General features: G+C 41.7%; 1 protein-coding gene across 2 annotated transcripts; it reads left to right on the forward strand.

Moving 5' to 3' along the window:
- The first annotated feature begins 840 nt into the window (after nucleotides 1–840).
- On the forward strand, nucleotides 841–20,202 carry lamb3 (laminin subunit beta 3). Of its 2 annotated transcripts, none has more exons than XM_028003060.1 (22): nucleotides 841–1,079; nucleotides 2,736–2,893; nucleotides 6,367–6,481; nucleotides 6,617–6,690; nucleotides 6,800–6,988; nucleotides 8,046–8,109; nucleotides 8,247–8,437; nucleotides 10,511–10,631; nucleotides 11,584–11,772; nucleotides 11,880–12,035; nucleotides 12,624–12,817; nucleotides 13,784–13,880; nucleotides 13,963–14,338; nucleotides 15,481–15,641; nucleotides 15,777–15,985; nucleotides 16,471–16,677; nucleotides 16,807–16,951; nucleotides 17,042–17,249; nucleotides 17,734–17,875; nucleotides 17,971–18,147; nucleotides 19,271–19,430; nucleotides 19,762–20,202. In XM_028003060.1, the coding sequence occupies exons 1-22, from the start codon at nucleotides 1,022–1,024 to the stop codon at nucleotides 19,899–19,901; spliced, it is 3,531 nt and encodes a 1,176-aa protein (XP_027858861.1). In that variant the 5' UTR covers nucleotides 841–1,021; the 3' UTR covers nucleotides 19,902–20,202. The 2 variants fall into 2 exon arrangements, with proteins under 2 accessions (XP_027858861.1, XP_027858860.1); XM_028003059.1 differs by having other exon boundaries at nucleotides 842–1,079; nucleotides 15,774–15,985.
- The last annotated feature ends 431 nt before the right edge of the window (nucleotides 20,203–20,633 follow it).

Consider the following 20,633-nt stretch of genomic DNA (forward strand, 5'->3'; position numbering starts at 1 on the left):
TTATATATATATAAAAAAAAAAAAAAGAAGATCAAATTCATCAAAGCAACTCAAAACATTGCAGATCGATATTCTGACACAATGTGGTTATGATCACTGGATGTTGTTCAGGCATGCTGGTCGCTAAAGGAATTTTTATTTTTCCACCGAGCAAAAAAAGAATCCCAGACATTCTTTCTCTACCTTTTCTGCTAAATTCTGATCATGTGAAGCGTTAGGTGTGAATAGACGCGTCAGAGCAAAAGGTTTCATCTAAAACCAACATCTGTGTCGGCCCGTCTGCTCGCAGCAACATTTTTTGGAGACAGAATCTACAGTAACTGAGCAACAAGCAGATTTATTTCACTTTAAATTCAGTACAGATATGACTGAACATCTGTTGCTTACGTGACGGCATTTGGGTAGATGCTTGTTTGCATTTGAAAAGAAGTCAGTAGAACCTTATCTAAAAGAATCTTTACAAGTGTTTGGATTTTTATTGAGCAAGAAAAACAACAAAAAAACCTTAAAGTTGTGGATCAGTGGGAAAGTTAAGAAGAAGTTTAGATATCAAGATGAATCCCTGAAGCAATGTCTTATTAGAAGCTGATAAAAAACAAAGACATCTAAGGGAATGTTTAGTGTTTGTTCTTTCCTCAGGTATGTTGGGCGAGGTTCTTTTTGCTCACAGTTACTAACAGTGAAGTGTGAAGCCCAGTTCAGACATGTTTTGGTTCTTCTAAGTGAGTTTTTTTTATTTTTCTGCTTGTGTCTCTATGTATGCATGTAGGTGCGCGCGTAGGTGTGTGTGTGTGTGTGTGTCTGTGTGTGTTGGTTCACGATGAAGGGAGTGGTTGTGAAGGTTGGGACTCTGACACACGCTGTATCACCCGTCCAGGTGAGCCGGTGTATAAAACAGCAGTCGGTCAGCAGCGTGTTCTTTAACACGGACAGAATCTAACCTTTAACGGATCCGATTTCCAGGGGCCCTTCACTCGATTCCCCAGCAGCCAGAGTTTACCGAGCCTTTTCACGTTTGCTGATGCTCGGCTTTCCTCTGCCACAGGAATCCAGAATGAGGATCCTTTTGCTCCTGACTGGTGAGAGCTCTTTGGTTGCTGCTTTCTTTTTGTTTTTTCCTTTTTATTTACCCTTGATGCACCTCAATACTTTAGCTTCCGCAACAAAGTTTAAACGAAGCATCAAGTGTGACGCGTCCGAGCTGACGCCATGTAAAGCTCAACTTAGAGACGACGTGAAAGTGGTTGTGTTGTAACTTTGTTGGAGTTAGGAATTGTCCTAGTCAATCGTTATTGGACAGTTTTAGCTTCTTAAGATAATTTGTGCCTGTTGCTCAGGTGGCAAAAAAAAAAAAAAGTTAATACTAGAAATTTATGACGCTCTGATTGAATAAAATAAAAAGATTTTGAAGAATTGAAGAATTGTTTCTATAAAAGCGAGTCGCTGCTGCAGACTGGCTCATCTGTTTGGCATGGTGGGACAGGTATAGACCTGTGGGCTCCTGGTAGACGCCTCCTATCCACCCTGAATGGAGGGGTGGGGTGGGGGTGGCGGACCCCCTGGGGCTCATCCTACTGCCTCTGTCTGTAGCTGGTGTACTGAGGTGGTGGTAATGATATGGCTGCTGACGGTTTTACGGTGTCACACGTGACCTTTGGGGGGGTTTACTCTCAGATTTTGTCAGTCGGTTGTCCCTGTCTGCACCTCTGTGTGGTGGGCTCCTGGCAGGTGCCGCCGTAAAAACACAAAATGACTTTGTCAAAATCTTTCTTAGTCGTTTGGATCTGGCTTCTCGTCCAAACATCTCAGTACACTTGAAATAAGACAAAACTGGCTCACAAGTAACTTTGTAGCGAGATATAAAAACTTGTTTTCAGTCAATAATTCCTTATTATTGATATTTTTAAAAAGTACTAGTTCCTATTGACAGATTATTTCTCTTATAACAAGACATTTTTCCCATGAGACAATTATGCATACAGCAGTTGTGAGGGAACAGTAACATGAACCCATAACAGTCGTACGGCTGCAGTGTGGACACATGAAGTCACTTCCTGCTTTGTTTTGGAGAAACGAACGTGCATGGTTTGAGGAAAGACCAGTCAATTAATATATATATATATATATATATATATATATATATATATATTCTTATTTTATATATATATATATATATATATATATATATATATATATATATATATATATATATATGGGACACCTTCATGCAATTTTTGGAAAGTAACCATGCTGACACGAATGATTAGTGTGGATCAAAATAAAAGAACAGCACCTAATGATATTAATATTAATTCAGATAACTAATATTTATTAACAAGAGAGTGATACTTTATCCAAGGACTATAGAGCTGGATTAATTAAAACTTTATTTTATTTATATGTATGCTTATACATGTATTTCTTTATATAGGTACTTTTTATTCCTTTATTTTAATGTGTCTATTATTATTATTATTATTATTATTATTATTATTATTATCATTATTATTATTATTATTATTACCAATGCTGTTATTTTTTAGTTTTCCTTTCCTGGCTGAGTCTTGATTAGTTTTATTTTATACTCTGCGTGTTGCTTGTGGATGGGGTGTGAGGGGCGTTCAATGATCCATATGTGGAAAAACTCAATAAATATGATGTTTAAAAAAAGTGAATCCATATGTCCTAGTTAATGTTCTAAGGAATTCCTGATTGTTCTGCCTGTTTCTTGACAGCGGCGGCGACGGCGGCGGCGGCTGCAGCCCAGAACGACTGCTCTCTGGGAGCATGTTACCCTCCGAGCACAGACCTGCTGCTGGGCCGGTCTCACCAGCTCCGGGCCTCCTCCACCTGTGGCCTCACTAACTCAGAGATCTACTGCACCCCATTCCAGGTAACCAGGCGCTCCAGGAGCCGCCGTCTTCAACGTTCCTTTCCCCCCCCAGTCTTTCTCTGCCACGACTTCTTAGCACAGAAATCGTGGCACAGACATCTGGAGTTTACAGTAAAGAGTAGGAAGCAGAAGAAAAAAACAAAATAAAATCTGAGCAGTTCTTCATGAGAAAATGCTGCTCGAGTAGCTAGCAGTGCTCAGGGTTTTCCCCCTGCAGAGTTCATTTCAGGCAGAGGTCACGGTGGACAGAGATGAGGACGTGGTTTTAGCCACATTACCTGCCCACAGTTTGTGAAGCTGTCTGATTTTTGTGCCAGAGAATCGTGATGAAACTGCATAGTCACACACTGGGCTGTCTGCTGGCTCAGCAGAATCAATCCAGAGCTGCATCCAAGGACTGATGGTTTTGAAATAAGGGTTGGTGTCCAGAGCAGAGGGCACGCAGTGTGCAAGACTCCAGCAAATAGTTTTGCAACTTCGATTTCTCCTCAAACTAGACGGAATGAGGTCTTTTGTTTTCTAGCTTTTGATTACACTGCAAAAACACTAAATATTACGAAGTATTTTCAGTCTAAATTCTAGTGTAAATATCTTGTTACACATTAAATAAGAGTAAACTGACTTACAAGTACATTTTCAGCAACATATAGGAGCTTGTTTTAAGTCAATAATTCCTTAATATTGATGAAAAAGTTCTAGTTCCACTGGCAGATAAATTTGCTTATAACAAGATATTTTCCCATCTTATAAGTGAAATAATCGTTTCAACTGCAACTCCTCTCACTTGTGGGATTCCATCTGTGGTCCTATGCTGTTGGGCATGTTTTTATTTTTGCACATCCAGATTTTGGGGTCAATTATTATAAAGAGTAAATATCCCCTTTTGTTATTTTTGTAGAGATTCTGCCACTATAACTGCCTATTAAATTTTACAGTAAAAAAACAACAACAAAAAACGCTGGTTAACTGCTTAACTTCCTGAACCACGATGATAAAAACGATCAAAGTGATTTTGGTTTGAAAAATTTGAAATAAATTTGCAAAGAGAAAAATCCGTAGCTATTCAAACATTTAAATTGTTTTAGAGAACTAGTCCGTTCTGAAGTGTGCGCCGTCTGACGTTGCTTGGAGTCACAAGTAAGTAATTAAGTAAGTAACATTTGATTTGTGCAGCACCTTTCGGGGATAAAAACCGCAAAGTGCTTCACAGGACACAAAAGAAAAGCACATCAAACCAAACATCAAATTATAATGAGAAAAAAAAAATCAGATAAAGAAAGAAAATCAGGGGTAAACTTACAATACAACAAATGCAGTGCAGTTGTTATTTGTTGTTAAACATGTAGGCTAAATTGAAATGTGTACATAGACTGAATGTTTTTATGGGTGATAACAGAGAATAATTCATACTTGGGTTTTGCTTTCATAGCAAAAACGTGTGTAAATAAACAGTTACCTATAAATAACTGACACATGCTCACGTGTGTGTGCAGAGGCGTGTGCAGGTGTATGATTTGTTGCTTTGTTTTTTTTTTTTTTTTTTTAGACCAGAGAAACAATCTTGCATTTACTGGCATACGATTGCTAATCTTATGTCATTAAGTTTTGTTTTGTTTCTCCAGATGCAGCTCAAGAAACAACGAACACAATTTGTCAACACAATCTTTGCAATAATTTTTCTGCAAAACCTTCGGAGCATTATGTAATATATATTTTAAATTGAAAGTAATGTTGATCATATCAAGAAAAATAGAGATTTTGCCAGTCTTTTAAAGTAGGTTTTGATAATAGCGTCAGAGTAGCAACCAAAGATGCACAATTGATGCAAAATTTTGGTTGAATCAGTTTATATTTAGCATCTTTACTTGTTAAATTTGTTATGATGCCCTTCAGTTAAAATCACAATTTCAGTCAAAAAAAAAAAAAAGAAGAAAAAAATCACCTCACCTCTTTTTATTTATATTCTGTAACTAAAATGATCTCAGAGTCCACTGTGGACTTTGCACGCTGAATGTAGGCCAAAAGGCACATTTATTCTGCACAAACATCTGGCACAAAGTCATCGTAAACACCGTGTATTTACACAAATCTCAGCAGAAAAGGTTCCACGTTGAATCACTTCTCACCTGCATGCAGTTCAAAGTCAAGCCTAAAGTCCCAGTTCTGCTCTAGAGGCAACTGAGGCGGTGAAAGTCACATCTGTGCAACTCAGAGTGTTTGAAATGGCTTTTATCACCTGGGATAAGATCACCGTCTGGTTTTTAAAAAAATTATCTTTAAAAAGGAACACCGTACGTGAGACTGAGCACGATAACGTGTCTGTGATAATGATGGAGAAAAAAATTAATAATTCATTGACTCTTTTATTATGTAGATGTTATGTAAATCTGCAAGAATTTTTAGGAAAAAAAAAAGTTTTTGGTTTTATTTTAAAACCTACTGCAAAGTAGCAATAAATCTAAAATATAGCATTTAGAGACACACATTTAACCTCTATATGCATATGTGTCAGTATGATAGGCAGTTATTCAGAGCCACTTTATTGGACTCCAGTGCATAAATTGCCACCTGCTGGACAAACAGTGCATCCTCATGTTAAGAAGGATGACAATCCTGGGCCCTGTTCGACCAGTTCTTGTTTCTTCTGCGTTATATTTGAAACATGAAGCTCTAATTCTGAAAGGTCGGCTCTCTCCTGCATTTGCTTCGGTTCAAATCTAACTAATAATGTATTAGAAAATTATAATATTTCTTCACTAATAATGTGAAGAAATATTCCAACATCTCTTCACAGCATTTGTGTGACCTGACATCAACGGTGGATTGTAAGGAATCCAAAAAACAAAACAAAACAAAACAAAAAACAACATCTTGCTGAAAGATTAATGAATAAAACAACAACAAACCAGATCTAGATGATATGGCTCTATGTGCTAACTGAAGGAGGCATAGCGTAGCTAAATGCTACTGCAGTATCTGACACTGCAGTGATCGTTGTATGTATAAGTTGCTAGAGCAAGTGTGGTTGCCTCGTGTGTTTGAAAGCGGTAAATGGCTTGAATTTACACCAGTCTGTGTGTATAAACCTAGCTGGTCCACAGGAAACTCTTGGACGTTTTCCAGATTAGCCTCTCTGACCCTGGTGGCAGCACTCTGGTCCTAGATGTCCTCCATTGAACAAAGTGTCATTGATCATGAACAGCATGAACCCAAAAGCCTTTAACTGCAATTTAACTAAAACTTGAAACATCATCTGCAGTGTGTCCCTCTGAGTCAAATAGAGGGACACACTTTTTGACTCTGCATATCACAATATACAGGTGATATCGCCAAGATGGCTCAGAGTTGATCCGTTTGTGTTGCTCTTGATTGATGACGTCTCTCTATGCTATGAGAAACCAGAGGCCCCACCGTGTCAGTCAGTGGACCCAGCAGAAGCATTTATTTGTTTTGTTTTTGTGTTTTTTTCACAGTGGAGAATGAAATGCTGCCCTTGTGACTCTAGGAACCCAAACGGTCAGCTGGCCCACACAGTGCAAGACGTCCTCACGACTTCTGGGCCAAACCGGTGGTGGCAGTCCAGTAAAGGTAAAAAAAAATAATAAGAGAAACAGCCTGAGATCGTACTCCCTACTGATCACTGGAGCTGTGGAAATACTCAGTGCTCCCGTTCATAAAACCATTTTTTATGAAGAACACGAAGGCCTTGTCTTCTTCCCATAGGCGTAGATCCAGTCATCCTTCAGTTTGACCTCAACAATCTGTTCCAGCTCGACAACCTGATGCTCAGCTTCAAGGTACGAAGATCCACCCTGAAGTTTCCTAAACAAAAGACACAAGCTGTTTCTTTTCTTTTGTTTTGTTTTAATATGTGGACAGAGGAAGCTTTGACTTGTTTCCCTGCAGGGTCCTCGTCCCAAAGCCCTGCTCATAGAGAGAACTCTGGACAATGGACGGACATGGCAGCCCGCACTCTACTTGGCCAAAAACTGCGAGGAAGCTTTCCCTGGGATCCAAACCAACAGCCCCATCAGTCTGGAGCAGACATACTGCCACGCACTGCGACCCCATGCTGACCCATTCCAGGAGGAAACGGTAAGGACAAGCTGTCTCATGCCGTCTTACATAATCTACTCTCAAACGGTTGTCATAACTCAGATCATCCGAGTGTCATCGAAGACACATTGTGGATGGTGATGCTGTCGGCAGGAACAATCTCCAGTAGAGGTCAGTCTTGAAAAGAATCAAGAGACCTCTGACTGAAGACCGTTGCTGTCAGACAGCCTCATGACCGCCCTGACACGCTAATGGTTCAAATGTTGGGCAGCAGAGACAAAATTCCACAGTAATTTGCTACTCTGGAGCTGTGGAGCCCGGGATATGACTCTTGCCTTCTTTTTGGTCCTGTTCTCCATCAAGAATATTGGGGCTCATAGTTGTGGTGGAAAATTACAAGTTAACATCTGCTGATCATGTTATATGAAATGCTTGTGAACTCTCACCAAAAGAACCATTTAGGGATATAAAACTCATGGGGATTCAAAACAGTCTGGTTCTGATGCAGCTGTAGAAAACAACTTCCAACCTTGTACATGTAACCCAAATGGTTAGATCCATTTGGGTTACATTTTGTCTCTACCTGGCAGAGCTTTTCACCCAGATCTGCTTCATTACTGATTGTCCTACATTCTCTCTGTGTTTTGCACTATATATGAATAAACCTGATTGAGTGATTTTACTCAATCAGTGCTTGAGTGACAGTGCTTGGTAAAATAGTTTTTTTCCACCACACAGTTCAGGTATTACTTTTAGCTTTTGAGAAGCTCATCAGCTGCTACCGACTGTCCGAAAGTTTTTTTTTTTTTTTAGTGAACAAAAAAGCAAGAGCAAAAATCCTTCCAGCTGCACAGCATCCTGAACCAGAGGGCATAACTGCCCAAACATGCAACGTCTCGACCAAAGCAATGTTGAAGTCTGCAAAACTTCAGGATCAGTGTAACAGAGGTACTCCAGCATGGAGGGATCGGCACAATGCTAGAATTTCTTCATATATTTATTTCAGGCTAAGAATGCTGCGACTCTTCAGCAGAACGACGTCTCTGTGTTCAAGACGCCTCATGAGCATCAAACTAATCCTCCTTGTCATCCCCAGATCGAGTTCAGCCCGTTGCGTCCGTACCTTTTTGCTCCAGTTTCCAACAGCCAGAAGATTGAAGGTGTGTGTGTGTGTGTGTGTGTGTGTGTGTGTGTGTGTGTGTGTGTGTGTATGTGTGAGCGAGTCGTGCTGCCATTAAGCCTCCCCCCCCCCCGGCTGATGTGTGTGCGGCCTGCTGACTGACTCTTCTGCCCCCAGATAAGGCCGGTCTGACCGGCCTGCGGGTGACGCTGACGGAGCTGGGCGATGTGCCCCACTTCCCGGGCAGATCCTTCAGCAAGTTTTTTGCCCTGAAGGAGATGAGAGTGATGGGAACCTGCATGTGCCACGGACATGCCGACCGCTGCCAGGCGCAGGAGTACAACTACCCCGGTACCGACACCATTCAGGTAGCAGCGAAAAGCAAGTCGTTGCTCTGCTTCAGTGTCGTGTGTGTGGTATTGATATTGTAATATGAATTTATCATCACACTGTCAAACATTTGAGCCACCTTTAGTTGTGTCTGTCTTCTACCCTTTAAGTCAAACAAATTTAGTGAGTTTTAGATTTTTATCCTAAATGTGTGAGTTTGTGAAAGATCAACTTACAACAGGAAGTTGTGTTAACTTTTTATTCATTTTGTCGAACCTCCAAGAGCTAAATGAGAGATTTTAGGTTAGCACTTAAAAAAACTGAAAGAAAAAAAAAAGAAAAGACAGGAGTGGGCATTTCCCAGAATGCTTAGCAGCATGTTTTTTTGTATCCTGTGTTACAGAGATGGAAGTGTGTTACACTGATCTGACTCTTGTGTGTTGAAATGTTTATTTCAATATAACTCCTGGTCCTGTTCACACTAAATGTTCTAGAGCAAAATTCATTGTGATGTTTAATCAAATTTATTATCAGATCAGAAATTTTGTTCTTGCAATTTGAAAATGTAAATATTCTAACGTAAAATAAGTACATTATCAAGTTAAAAAGTTTTTTTTAAACTTGATAATGTGAGTGGAAATAACAGAGAAATGTATGAGGAGTCGTTTAGGACAAAAACTATGTTTTGTCTTTGTCTCACACGCTACCAAAGACTCTCACACACTCACAAAATATTAAAATTGCACATATACACCACTAACATATCACACGTGGATACAAAAGTCTCTCTCACACATACAAAAAATGTCTTTCACACAGACAAATACAAGTCTTATCCCCATTCATTCATTCATTCATTCATTCATTCATTCATTCATTCAGCCTAGTGTTAGTTCACACACAATCACATTTTCCACCTCTCATTCTGAATAGAGTCTGTATGCTTTGTGTGTGTGTGTGTGTGTGTGTATGTGTGTGTGATGTTTTAGTAGTGCATATGTGCAATTTTAGTCATGTGTGTGTGCGAGAGAAAAAAATGCATGCACGTGCAATATTTTATTAGTTTATATGTGCAAACTTAGTCTTTTATGTATGTGTGTGAGAAAGAAAAATTGTATGCGTGTGTGATGTTGTAATAGTGTATATGCATAATTTTAGTATTTTGTGTGTGTTTGAGTCTTTATTAGTGTGTGAAAGACAAAACAGTTTTTGTCCTAAACGGCCCCTCATAGAAATGTGAGCTCTTTAACAAGGTGAGGACAGTTTGTTTTTTGCTCACATATTGTAAAATAATTATTTGGTTTAAATTGCAGCATTAAGTTAAAACTCACCATTCGTTTCCCAACCCTGGTCCTCAAGGCTCACTGCCTTCATGTTTTAGGTATTTCCTTGCTTCAGTCCAGCCGATTTCAATTGATGACTGGTTAACAGGCGTTTGTTGAACTGCAATCGGAGGAACATTAAAGCAGGGAAACTTTTAAAACATGTAGGACAGTGGGCCTTGAGGACCAGGGTTGGGAAACACTGGTTTAGGCAACGTGTCTCTTGTTGTTAAGTCAACTTAATAATGACGTTCAATTTCTGAGTTAAAACCAAAAGAATTTTCTTGTTGACTTAAATCGCGTTTTTAAGGCAGCAGGTGGACTTTCATTTTCAAGCTAAACCACCTTGAAATGTTTTACAGTGCATATGTCTTTCCGATTCTCAACTTGACGCTCCTCAGCGCCACAGAAAATCATTTCTGCCTGTAGGCATCAGCCTTTGCAATGCCCAACTCTGAGTAACTTAAATGTTAAATCTTTCTTTCTTTACATCACACTTAGTCGTCCATACATATTTGTTTTTATAAATTGTTATTGTATATGGTTACATTTACATTATTAATGATTAACGCCTTGGATGGAGTAGCTTGTCAGCTAATAAGCAATTTCTCCTTGGGGATCAATAAACGATCTTCTATTCTACAGACCTTGCCTTTTAGAGTGTAGCTCTAGGTTTTGTACACAACAGCTTACCGCAGAGAAGGACATGTACGTTTCGTTCTTGTCCGAACCAATGAGTGAAGAGTGAACGGTTGAACTCCAGGTGTTTTATCTGCGTTATCTCGGCAGGTGAATCATGTGTGTGACTGCAGACATAACACCGCCGGCGAGAACTGCGAGCGCTGCGCCGACTTCTACAACGATCTGCCTTGGAGACCCGCAGAGGAAGGGAACACACACACCTGCCAACGTAAAGTTCCTCACGTATCTTTACACGCCGTTTGAAAATTGTTTCTGGAGTTTCTGCCCACCTCGGTCAGAGTTGTGACAAATAAACTTAAGTGCTAGAGGAAAACTTAAATATGTAGCGAGAATCAACATTTTCTTTACATAAGACTCCCACGTCGTCAGCTGTCAAACAACGCTGTGGAGTTCTGTTAGGGACTTTTGTTCAGAGTCACTTTAACGACAGCTGAAATGTCAAAACTGTTATGTGTTTCTAGTTACAGTCTGGAAAAGTGTTTATTAAAGTGGTGGCCGCAAGAGGGCGCCAAAGACGGTCTAGAAAGCTGGAGTGATGATGAGGAGGGGAAAAAATGATACAAAAAGAAAAAGTTATTTTTAAGTCATAGTTGGCATCAAATTTAATTAGCTATTTCTATTATCATTATTATAGAATCTGAGTAAAGTTACAAATAATGTGTGAAATGTTATTGGCTGTGCTCGTCTCTGATTGGCTGCCAGCGACATTTATAAAGTGAGTCTGCAGCAGATGGAGAAGTTTCTGTCAAGAAAAAGACGGTCGGACGTGTCCAGCTGGTGGCGGACACTGCTGCTGGAAGCCTTAAAATCAGAAGTTATAACGCAGCACTTATGCTAAATGCAATAAATATGGAAGTGTGAATAATAGTGAAAAAATGTTGGTTTTTTTGCATATCTTGTTTGTTAATAAAGGAGGTCCCCACCAGAGGCTAATGCTGTTAGGGGTCTTTGGTGTGGAAAGTTAGAGAACTCCTGACGTAGAACAGATCAGACTAGACCAGCTTTACTTGACTTCATGACCTTTTCTACGCCTTTAATAAAAGACGCTGTTAGCAAACCTTAATAAAAGTTTTCCTAACAGGGTTAAATAAGCTTCACACCCTTACTAATCTTATAAATTTGTGTAACCATAGTTCTGTCCATCTTTGTCCTGTCCTCAGGCTGTGACTGTAACAACCACGCCCAGCGCTGTCACTTCGACCCAACAGTGTATGAGGCCAGTGGGCGGAGGAGTGGCGGAGTGTGTGAGGGCTGCATGCACCACACCACAGGGCCCAAGTGTGACCGGTGTGCCCGGGGCTACCAGCCAAACCCCCGGAGCCGGATGGATCGTCCCGATGCGTGCATACGTAAGTGAAGAGGCCGATTAAAAAAAAAAATGCAATCAAAAAATCCCAGCGCAGCGTGTTAAAAGACAAAGCCGTGTTTGAGACAATCCGGGTTCTGTTGGCTCCAGGCTGTGCCTGCAATGCGGAGGGGACGGTGAACGGGGGCCAGTGTGAAGACAGCGCCGGCTCCTGTCCGTGCAAAGCTAATGTGGAGGGCCCTCACTGCGACCGCTGCAGAAAAGGTTTCCACAGCCTGAGCTCGTCCGACCCGATGGGCTGCAAAAGTGAGTCATCCGACGTGCAGAGAAGCAGAACGAAGGAAGGCAGCTGCATGTCATGCTTTTTATTCCTGTTGAGAAAAACTAAAATCTTATAGTTTAATCTTTCCATCTTGTGAAGTTTCAAAGCTTTAGAAGAAATAAAGCCACTCACAAAGAAACTCATAATTAAACACACCTGAACAAAAACTCAACCATTCATCCTCATTTCAGAATCCAAATAATTTTTTTTGTTGTTTTTACTCCTCCAATACTAAACTCAATAGTCATAATAGAAAAGGTATAATTTATGCTAATTAGAAGTTATACTAATGATAGTAAGTGTGTTACACACATAGAGTAGCTTAGGAGCGATAAATCATCTGGTGTTGACATTTTCCACAAAAAAAAAAAAAAGCTGCTTAGGGCCCCAAAAAGGCTTGGACAGGCCCTGATCGTGGCTTGGACATGTTCTTAAATGTCCGTCCCAGAGCAGCAGGTCTCCTTCTGTCCCTCCCCTCAGCCCTCGTTTCTTTGTCGAGTGGTTTTGTCCGGTGGTGACGCGCTGGCGGTCAGCCGGCTCTCTGCCCAACGCCGGTTTCTCCCTCTCTGCAGAATGTTCCTGTTCTCCAGTCGGCTCCCTGTCGACCCTGTGTGACCCTGTGACCGGACAGTGCCCCTGTCGCCCCCACTTCCACGGCCTGACCTGCGACGTGTGTTCGAAAGGCTACTGGAAGCCGCCCCAGTCAGATGTCTGCGAACCGTGTGGCTGTGACCCGACCGGGTCAACCAGTGACACCTGTGACCAGGTAAGAAGACCCGTGCAGGTCGGCCACTTCAACACAGCCCTGGGGTGTAAACTCCGTCTGATCTGTGTCGAAACGCTTTTGGAAAAACACGTTTCTTTCTCCCTAAGGCAACAATATCCACACAAGAGTTTATTCCACAAAATGACTATTTAAAGACAAATGTTGGTTCTAGACTGCAGTATTCAGACGGAGGCATTTATCAAGCTTTCACTTTTTTCCAGACTCGGTTTGAGTTTTTGAAGTGAAATAAACTGTTCTCTGCCCTCTAAATGCGTCAGTGCTTGTTCCCCACTGACAACATTCAAAGGTCCACTCTTATGGTCCCTTGAGCAAGCTGGGATGGGTCCGTGGGCGAATCGAAACATGTTCGTCACATTTAATACACAAAATTATTCTCAGATTTCACTCGATGGGTTTTTCCTGTTTTGAGCTCATGGAGGAATACACCGTCCTAACTCAGTGTTTACGGTAGTGTTGTCAGCAGCGCTGTAGTGTTTACAGTAATCCTACAGTATTTTCCATCACGGATCTCAGACACGTGAAAATGGCTGCAAGCAGACGCACAGCGGTACAACCGTCCATCTTTGACCCGGAAAAAGAAGCACAATAATTCAGCACAACAAAAGCCCGCTTTTATTTGCCCCCCTGCATGTGCAACTTTTTAAAAGAATCTGTCTTTGTGTGGTTAGAGTAGACTGAAGTGGGTTGAGCTCCATTTAGGTTGTCAGGTGAGGGGCTGGTCTTGGCTTGCCCCCCAAAATGAGCATGCAGGATGTGAAAAGTGCCGGAAAAGGTTTTGCTGTTAAAGGAAGAAATATCTGCATTTTAGATAATGGGTCATTTACACGGTGCTTTAACATTCATGAACGAATCAAAGAAATTGTCCAGTCAGTAGCAGACGTTCAGCGGTTCTCGGAACATTTTCTGAGCCGGAAGGTTTCACACTGTGAGTGTGTTTGGTTGCAGCGGACAGGTCAGTGTCGGTGCAGACGAGACTTTGGAGGAAGGACATGCAGTCAGTGCGCAGACGGCTCATACGGGACCCCTCTGTCTGGCTGCCGACGTGAGTCACCTGCTTTCTTTTCTGATAGTTCATCCTATTTTTGCTTCTAATCAAAACCTTGTGTGCGTGTTTCTGTCCGCAGCTTGTCCATGTGACACAGCAGGAACCCTTCAGGAAGTGTGCAACAGGAAAACGGGAGAGTGTTTGTGCCGACCAGGTGCCACCGGGCCCCGCTGCGACTCCTGCAGTCGCGGGTACTGCGACTCGTTCCCTGCCTGTGAACTTTGTCCGAACTGCTTCTTCACTCTGGACTCCCAGCGAAGGAACGTCAGCCTCGCTCTGGACAAGCTGTCCTTCAGGCTGCCGTCTCTTCCCGGAGGCGGTGGGGATCTCGGGAGCTTCGGGCCACGCTTTCGGGAGCTTGAGGCCGGCCTCGGCCGGATCAGGGAGTCCGTATCCCGACCGCCCAAGACTGTCACACAGCTGGACGATGCTCTGTTCCTGCTCAACAAACTGAGGTGAGGAGCGGCTGAAATAATACGTGTTGATTATATGTTCCAATTATGAAGGGCGAGGGGAGGAACTTAGAGATGTACCAATCTGATATTAATATCCGTATCTTCCCGATATTAAAAATGAATTCTAGATTTGGTACGATGACGATGTACCCAATCCATAAGGGCTGATCTATTCAGTCTAATTCTATGCTTTGTGCTCTGAGTGACATCATGCTTTATTCCTAATTTCACTTTCTGAACCATTTAAAAGAAGGTTTGTTGCAGTTTATTTCTTCACCTGTGACCCAGATAGTCAACGTATTGTTTTAGTCGGTTTCAGTTTCTTTGTTATTTATTTCCCATTGGCTGTTCTACTCCTAACTGCACTGGCTGAACAAATGAAAGCTGAATGTCTGTCAGAGCTTGTGAAGCTGTTGGTGTGTTTAAGTGTGCTTTACTGGTGCAGAGTCATCAAAAAAGGTGTCATTTTGTACATTCATATCTGTTTTTCTTAAAAAAAATAAAAGTAAACAAGAAGAAACCTTTCCAGTCAATTCAGCACTTTTTTGTCTGCGTCGGATCAATACCAGTAAATACTTTATGTCGTATCAGTATGACAAGTGAAAAAACGTGGCAGGCAGGTTACTGCCAGACTTGGGAAAACTAAAAACAATATATAGTTGTATGGAACATTTTACAACAGGAAGTGCGCTAAGAGATGTGAAAGCAAACATTAGCAGGCCTCACTTGCATTGATCAACGTTTATTGTTCAAGGTCCAACAATAAGAAATGGACGGGGCACGACGGCATTTTAAAGCCAACATTAATAACTTGATAATAGAAACACATTCCCAAACTCTTTGGCCTAACACGGTCCTTCAGAAAAAGGACATCGTCTGAGCAGCACTAAACTGACTGAACTAGTTGGTTCAGATAACTTTAGGTCTCAATAAATGAATAAATGTTAGAAAACCGCTCTTACCTATTTAGTCGCGTCTGATATGAACATTTTGTTTAACAATGTTAAACATTCCTGTGTGACCAAAAAGTGAAAAGTAGGAGAAACCTTTAAGAGGACAAATACTCTCTCACAGCTATGTATATGAGTTTCGGTTCAAAATCTTTTCCTTCCACTAATGGATCATTTTCTCTTTTGTTTCAGGGGCGACTTGGAAAAGGTCGACGACAATCTTCCTCCTCCAGTCAGAGATCCTGGTTTGGAAGCGGAGCTGGATAAACTGCAGGCTCTGCTGGATAGCATCTCTTTAATATACGAAGCCAAGAAAGATTCCACGGGGGCCGTCACCGACCCCGACGATGCAGGTCGGCTCAACCTTGGTGTTTTAGTTTTAATGACGGCAACCGGAAGAGGATATCGTGTTAAAAAAAAAAAAAAGTTTCACTTTGCCGGTGTTGGGAGAAATTCTCAAGCCGTTTTCCAACCTTTGTACACAGAAGGTCTTGATGTCATCAAGAAAGCGTACGATGAGTCAACAGATGCGGCTAAGAAAGTGAATTCGACTGAGAACACGATAAAGGAGGCGAGAGACATCCGAGAGGAGGCCGAGGGCGTTCAGAATCGGGTGCAGCCAAACAACACCAGAGACCTGAGCCAGCTGAAAAACAACATGGCCTCCCAGCCAGACCTCACTCCTGTTGCTAAGCAGGTAACCGTCATGGCCGATCAAACGAGAGTAACCTCCTGCATTTTAGGTAGCTAAGAAAAAAATCTTGTTTCAAAAAGGAATTAATTATTGTTTAAACTTGGGTCTTTTAATGTATTTTTAATGGGTTTTTTTTTTTTTAAATTACAAAAACATCTGGAAAATGTGCCAATATTCTTTATCCGATTAATCGTCAGAACAATCGATTAGTAAAATAACCACCAGCTGCAGCGGTTAGAAACAGGAAAACAATTCTTGTTTGAAAAGGGAATTAATTGTTGTTTACATTCGGATCGTTTGATGTACTTTTAAATTTGTGTTAAAAAAAAGGGAAAAATCTGGAAAATGGACCAATGTCTTTCGTCCGATTAATCGATCAATCGTCAGAATAATCGATAGAATAATCGATTAGTAAAATAACCGTTGGCTGCAGCCCTACCTCCAATCGGACGTGCGTCATACCAGATTTGTGACGTTCCTCTCTCCAGGTGTGTGGCAGTGCTCGGTCCGAGCCCTGCACCCCTCTGCGGTGTGAGGGGGACGCTCTGTGTCCACCGGAGGGAAGCCCGCTCTGCCAGAACGGGGCGCAGTGCGTCGGCGCGCTGCCTATAAGCAAACGGGCCGACGCCGACGTTACGGACGTGAAGGACCGTCTGGCCAACCTCAGTCTGAAGATCACCGAGGCTGCAGAAATGGTTCGTACTCTGTCCTCATCACCGCAGATTTTCATTGTTCATTGATTTGCAGATTCTTTTTTCTTTGGTTGGGTTTTATTTTTTTTTAGATTTTCTCTTCAATTTATTTTGTTGCTCTTTTCTCTGCAGCTTCAGAACGCGCAGGAAAAATCTGACGAGGTGAGGCAAGTAGTGAAAGACTTGTCGGGCAAGACTAAGACGGCCAGAGATCGGCTGGAGGACGACCTGCAGGAGACGCGCACCATAATTCAAGACCTCAAGGACTTTCTGACGGGTACAAATCATTCCGGGTCGCAGTGACTGCTGTGATTAGCGTCGCAAGGTAGAGATTCACTCAAACGTTTCAACTTTTCTGTGCGTCCAGATCCATCTTCCAACCTCACCCAGGTTCAGGAGATAAGCGAGTGGATTCTGAACGCCAACCTGCCGGTCAGCCTGCCAGCCTTGGAGAAGAAGCTGGAGGAGCTGAAAAATCTGGCTGCAAGTCTGCCGAACACCGAGAACGTTCTGAAGGAGGCCAAGCCCCAGCTGGACACAGCCAAGAAGCTGCTGCAGGAGGCGGATGCGGCCAGGTCAGGACGAAAAGTTAACACTGGGACCGGGAGACATTTTAAATATCTGTCTAAAAAAAAGACAGAAGCAACAACTAAAATTTATCCTAACGTCTCCAGAAACAAAACTGCTCTTTTTAAAAAGAGGCTAGCTCATCCGGTCTTTGGTAGAAAGAGAGAAAAACAATCAAGCAAATCATTGTGCTTGTTTTCATTTACAACGCGATTCATTTCTTAATTTATTTAATTGCCACAGGCTTACCAATAACGCAACTACAGTTCATGTACCCAGATCAGTCGTTGGTCAGATTGTTGACAAATGCAGAGTAAAAAAAAAAAAAAAAATGCATGTTAATAAATCCTTACCTCTGAATCCAGAAACTGGTTGGATCTAACCAAATTCCCTAGAGTTGCACAGACAGAAGAGGACATTGTAACTCAATCCAAATCAACACGTCATGAATGTGTGAATGAGAGAAAATCTTTTTGTGCGACACATTAACAGGGTCAAGGCGCTGGGAACCAAGGACAATTTGGACAAACTCCTGAAAGGCTTGGACGCAGGGAACGACTCCTTCTCTGACTTGGAAGGAAAGCTGCAGGGCAGCTTGGACCTCATCGACAGCGTCCGTGACGACCTGACACAGGTAGGAAGTGCTCTGGCGTTTCTCAGTAACCCGGTTATTTCAACGAAGTCAATGGAACCTGCCGAGATTTGCTGACCCCTCTGTCGCGGATGAAGGTGGAAGACACGCTGAAGCCAGCAGAGAAGGCGCTGACCGACACAGAGGCACTGACGACACCGATGAAGGACCAGCTGGAGGAGCTGAAGAAGCTGCTGGAGGACGCAAAGCGGAAGGCTCCCGAAGCTCTGCAGACTGCAGGGAAGGCTGAGGAGGAGGCAGCTGCAGCTCAACCGGTGAGATCTGGACGACACAACTTCAAACTGAGAATCGGCATGTGTTGACCGAAGCCGGTTATTCCTGTGTGACTGTCCTGGTGTGACTGTTCTAGTCCTCCTTGTTTCCTTAGCTCTGCTGCGTTTCTTTTGTCTCATAAAGAGAATGAAAAAAGTGAACCATCCACAAACAGGTTTCTAAACCTGGAAATAAAAATGACGTTACTAGAGTTCTTTTGCATCTGGCGTTAGGACTCTATGGGGAAAACAGCGTCCCCTGCAGGACGCCTTGTCGCTAAGGCTACTTCTTCCTCATCGTTCTGTCCATGCTACTCCTTTAAAAAGTAGATCTCCTCCCCAAGAGAGTGTATATGAATACATTTGCTGTTCATATTTTATCGCTAACAAGGACTTAAAAAGCCACAAAAAAAATAGAATAAAAGTCTGATGTTTTTGTCCAAATGTCTTTCATGTCAGTCCAATTCATCCCAAACTAGTCAGGCAGTAGAGTCATCTCCAGATCCAGCTGCTCAGAGTTCAACTCTGTCCTAATCAGATTATAGAAAAACCAAAGTCAGTTGCTAATCTAATGCTAATTGGCAAAAAGTTATCTAAGAAACAACAACTGGCTATTATTTTTCTCCTGAGCAAGCAGGTGGTAACAGTGGAAAGAAAAGACTCCCCTTTAACAGAATCAGTCGTTTTTTTGAGAAGCTGAGAACAGCTGGCAGCTCACAAGGCAGAACAGCTGGCACCAAATCCATAAAGATTGGAGTTACACAGAGCTAACGTACAATTCCTACTATAAAGCATACCAATATAATTCTGTCTATTTTTTATTGCATGCTACGTTTTGCCACAGGAAGGTAACTGGGAGTGTAAGTACAAGTGTGGTCCGAGAGACAAAACATAGACCAAAGTAAACATTAGACGTATTGATTCTAGATTCTGATGCTGTCAATATATAGTTATATAGAGCTGCAAATCAAGAGGAAATCAAGTGTGTTCAGGACGTTTGAGTCTCAGCAGCATAATGTTCTGTTAAAACTGAAGAGCCGCTAACACGAGGCTAAACGAAGCTAAGTGTTCTGCGTATGTACATATGTGCATTTACTCACGCTGGTGGCTGTGTGTGTGCTTTCAGATTCTGAAGAGTTTGGAGGAGCAGCTCGATCGTCTTAAAGGCCAGGTGAGCCCTGGAGCTCCTGGAGAGACGTCTCCTCTGGCAGAGAGAGTGGAGAAGCTGAAGGAGAAAGCTAAAACTCTGACTAACACCACACTCAATATGACAGACGCTCTCGAAGGTAATGCAGGGATGCTACTTTATCGATATATTGTCTTAAATCATGACAAACCTTTGACCTTTTTTTTCCCCCATTGAATTCAACCGTTGGATGCTTTTGGTTGTCAGTTTCACGCTTGTTTTTAGACGCTGATTGACGGTCCAAATGTTTTTGCTCTTTTTTTTTGTTTGTTTTTCCTGTGCTATTTTTCCATCATAATGTCATGAATAGGAAATAGAAAATTCAATTACTTAATGACAGACAGTATGTTAATAGTTTTCAGGGGGGAGCTGGCTTCTGAGACACTTGGAGTGTTTTCTGATGGACGCTGGTTTTCTCATCCACTCTCCAGGAAAAGCAGACACCCTGAGAGGACTGCAGGACGAGATCATCCAGAAGTCTGCCAAGCTTGAAGGACTTGACGCCAAGCTGAAGGACATCTTGCAAGCGATCCGAAAAAGAGCCGACGATCTCCGCACCTGTTCGGCCTAAATTGCCTATGCAGTGGGGCACTGTGGCGCCCCTTATTGCTCCGTCAAAACCCTAACCTAACATATATATTTTTAAAATATTTGCACTCTTTGCATAGCACTTTTTCAACAAGATCATTTTTATTCTGAGATATAGTAATCTGTGTTTCACTCTACACTCTCCTCCACTGTTAGCATGTGGTACAACTGTTCTACTTTTCAAAAAGGAACAAAAGGGTCACTGATACTGTACAATATTTATTTTTTATTGGTTGGCATCTGCTGTTTGTGCACTTTTAAAATAAATTCTTGTTTACTGCTAAGTGTGTGCGAGAGTTGTTTAGAGTTTGATTTCCTTGTTTGTTTATTTAATTATTCAAAGGTTGTTAAAGTGAACTAAAACTAACAAAATAACAAAAACTAAAATTGAGAAAACATTTTCATTAACTGAGATAATTAAAAACGGCAATTAAAGGGGAAAACTATAACTGACTGGACTTTTGTTGTGAGTTCATAAAGCTGAAACATACTGAAAGTATAGATATAATATATTTGGTTTTGTATTTATGAATCTATTTTTTTAGCCTTTCAAAGTCGTCTCTTTTTTTATGGTATTGTTGAGTATCCATTATGCAATGGTTGCATATATAATCACAATGCAATACTTTGACCTTTTTGAATTCTGTGCCTAAAAATTAGCCAAAGTATAAAAAACTAAAAGTACTACTAAAACTAATAAAAACTAAACTAAAAC

Source organism: Xiphophorus couchianus, chromosome 20 (genome assembly GCF_001444195.1).
Source record: "Xiphophorus couchianus chromosome 20, X_couchianus-1.0, whole genome shotgun sequence".
NCBI classification, from domain to species: domain Eukaryota; kingdom Metazoa; phylum Chordata; class Actinopteri; order Cyprinodontiformes; family Poeciliidae; genus Xiphophorus; species Xiphophorus couchianus.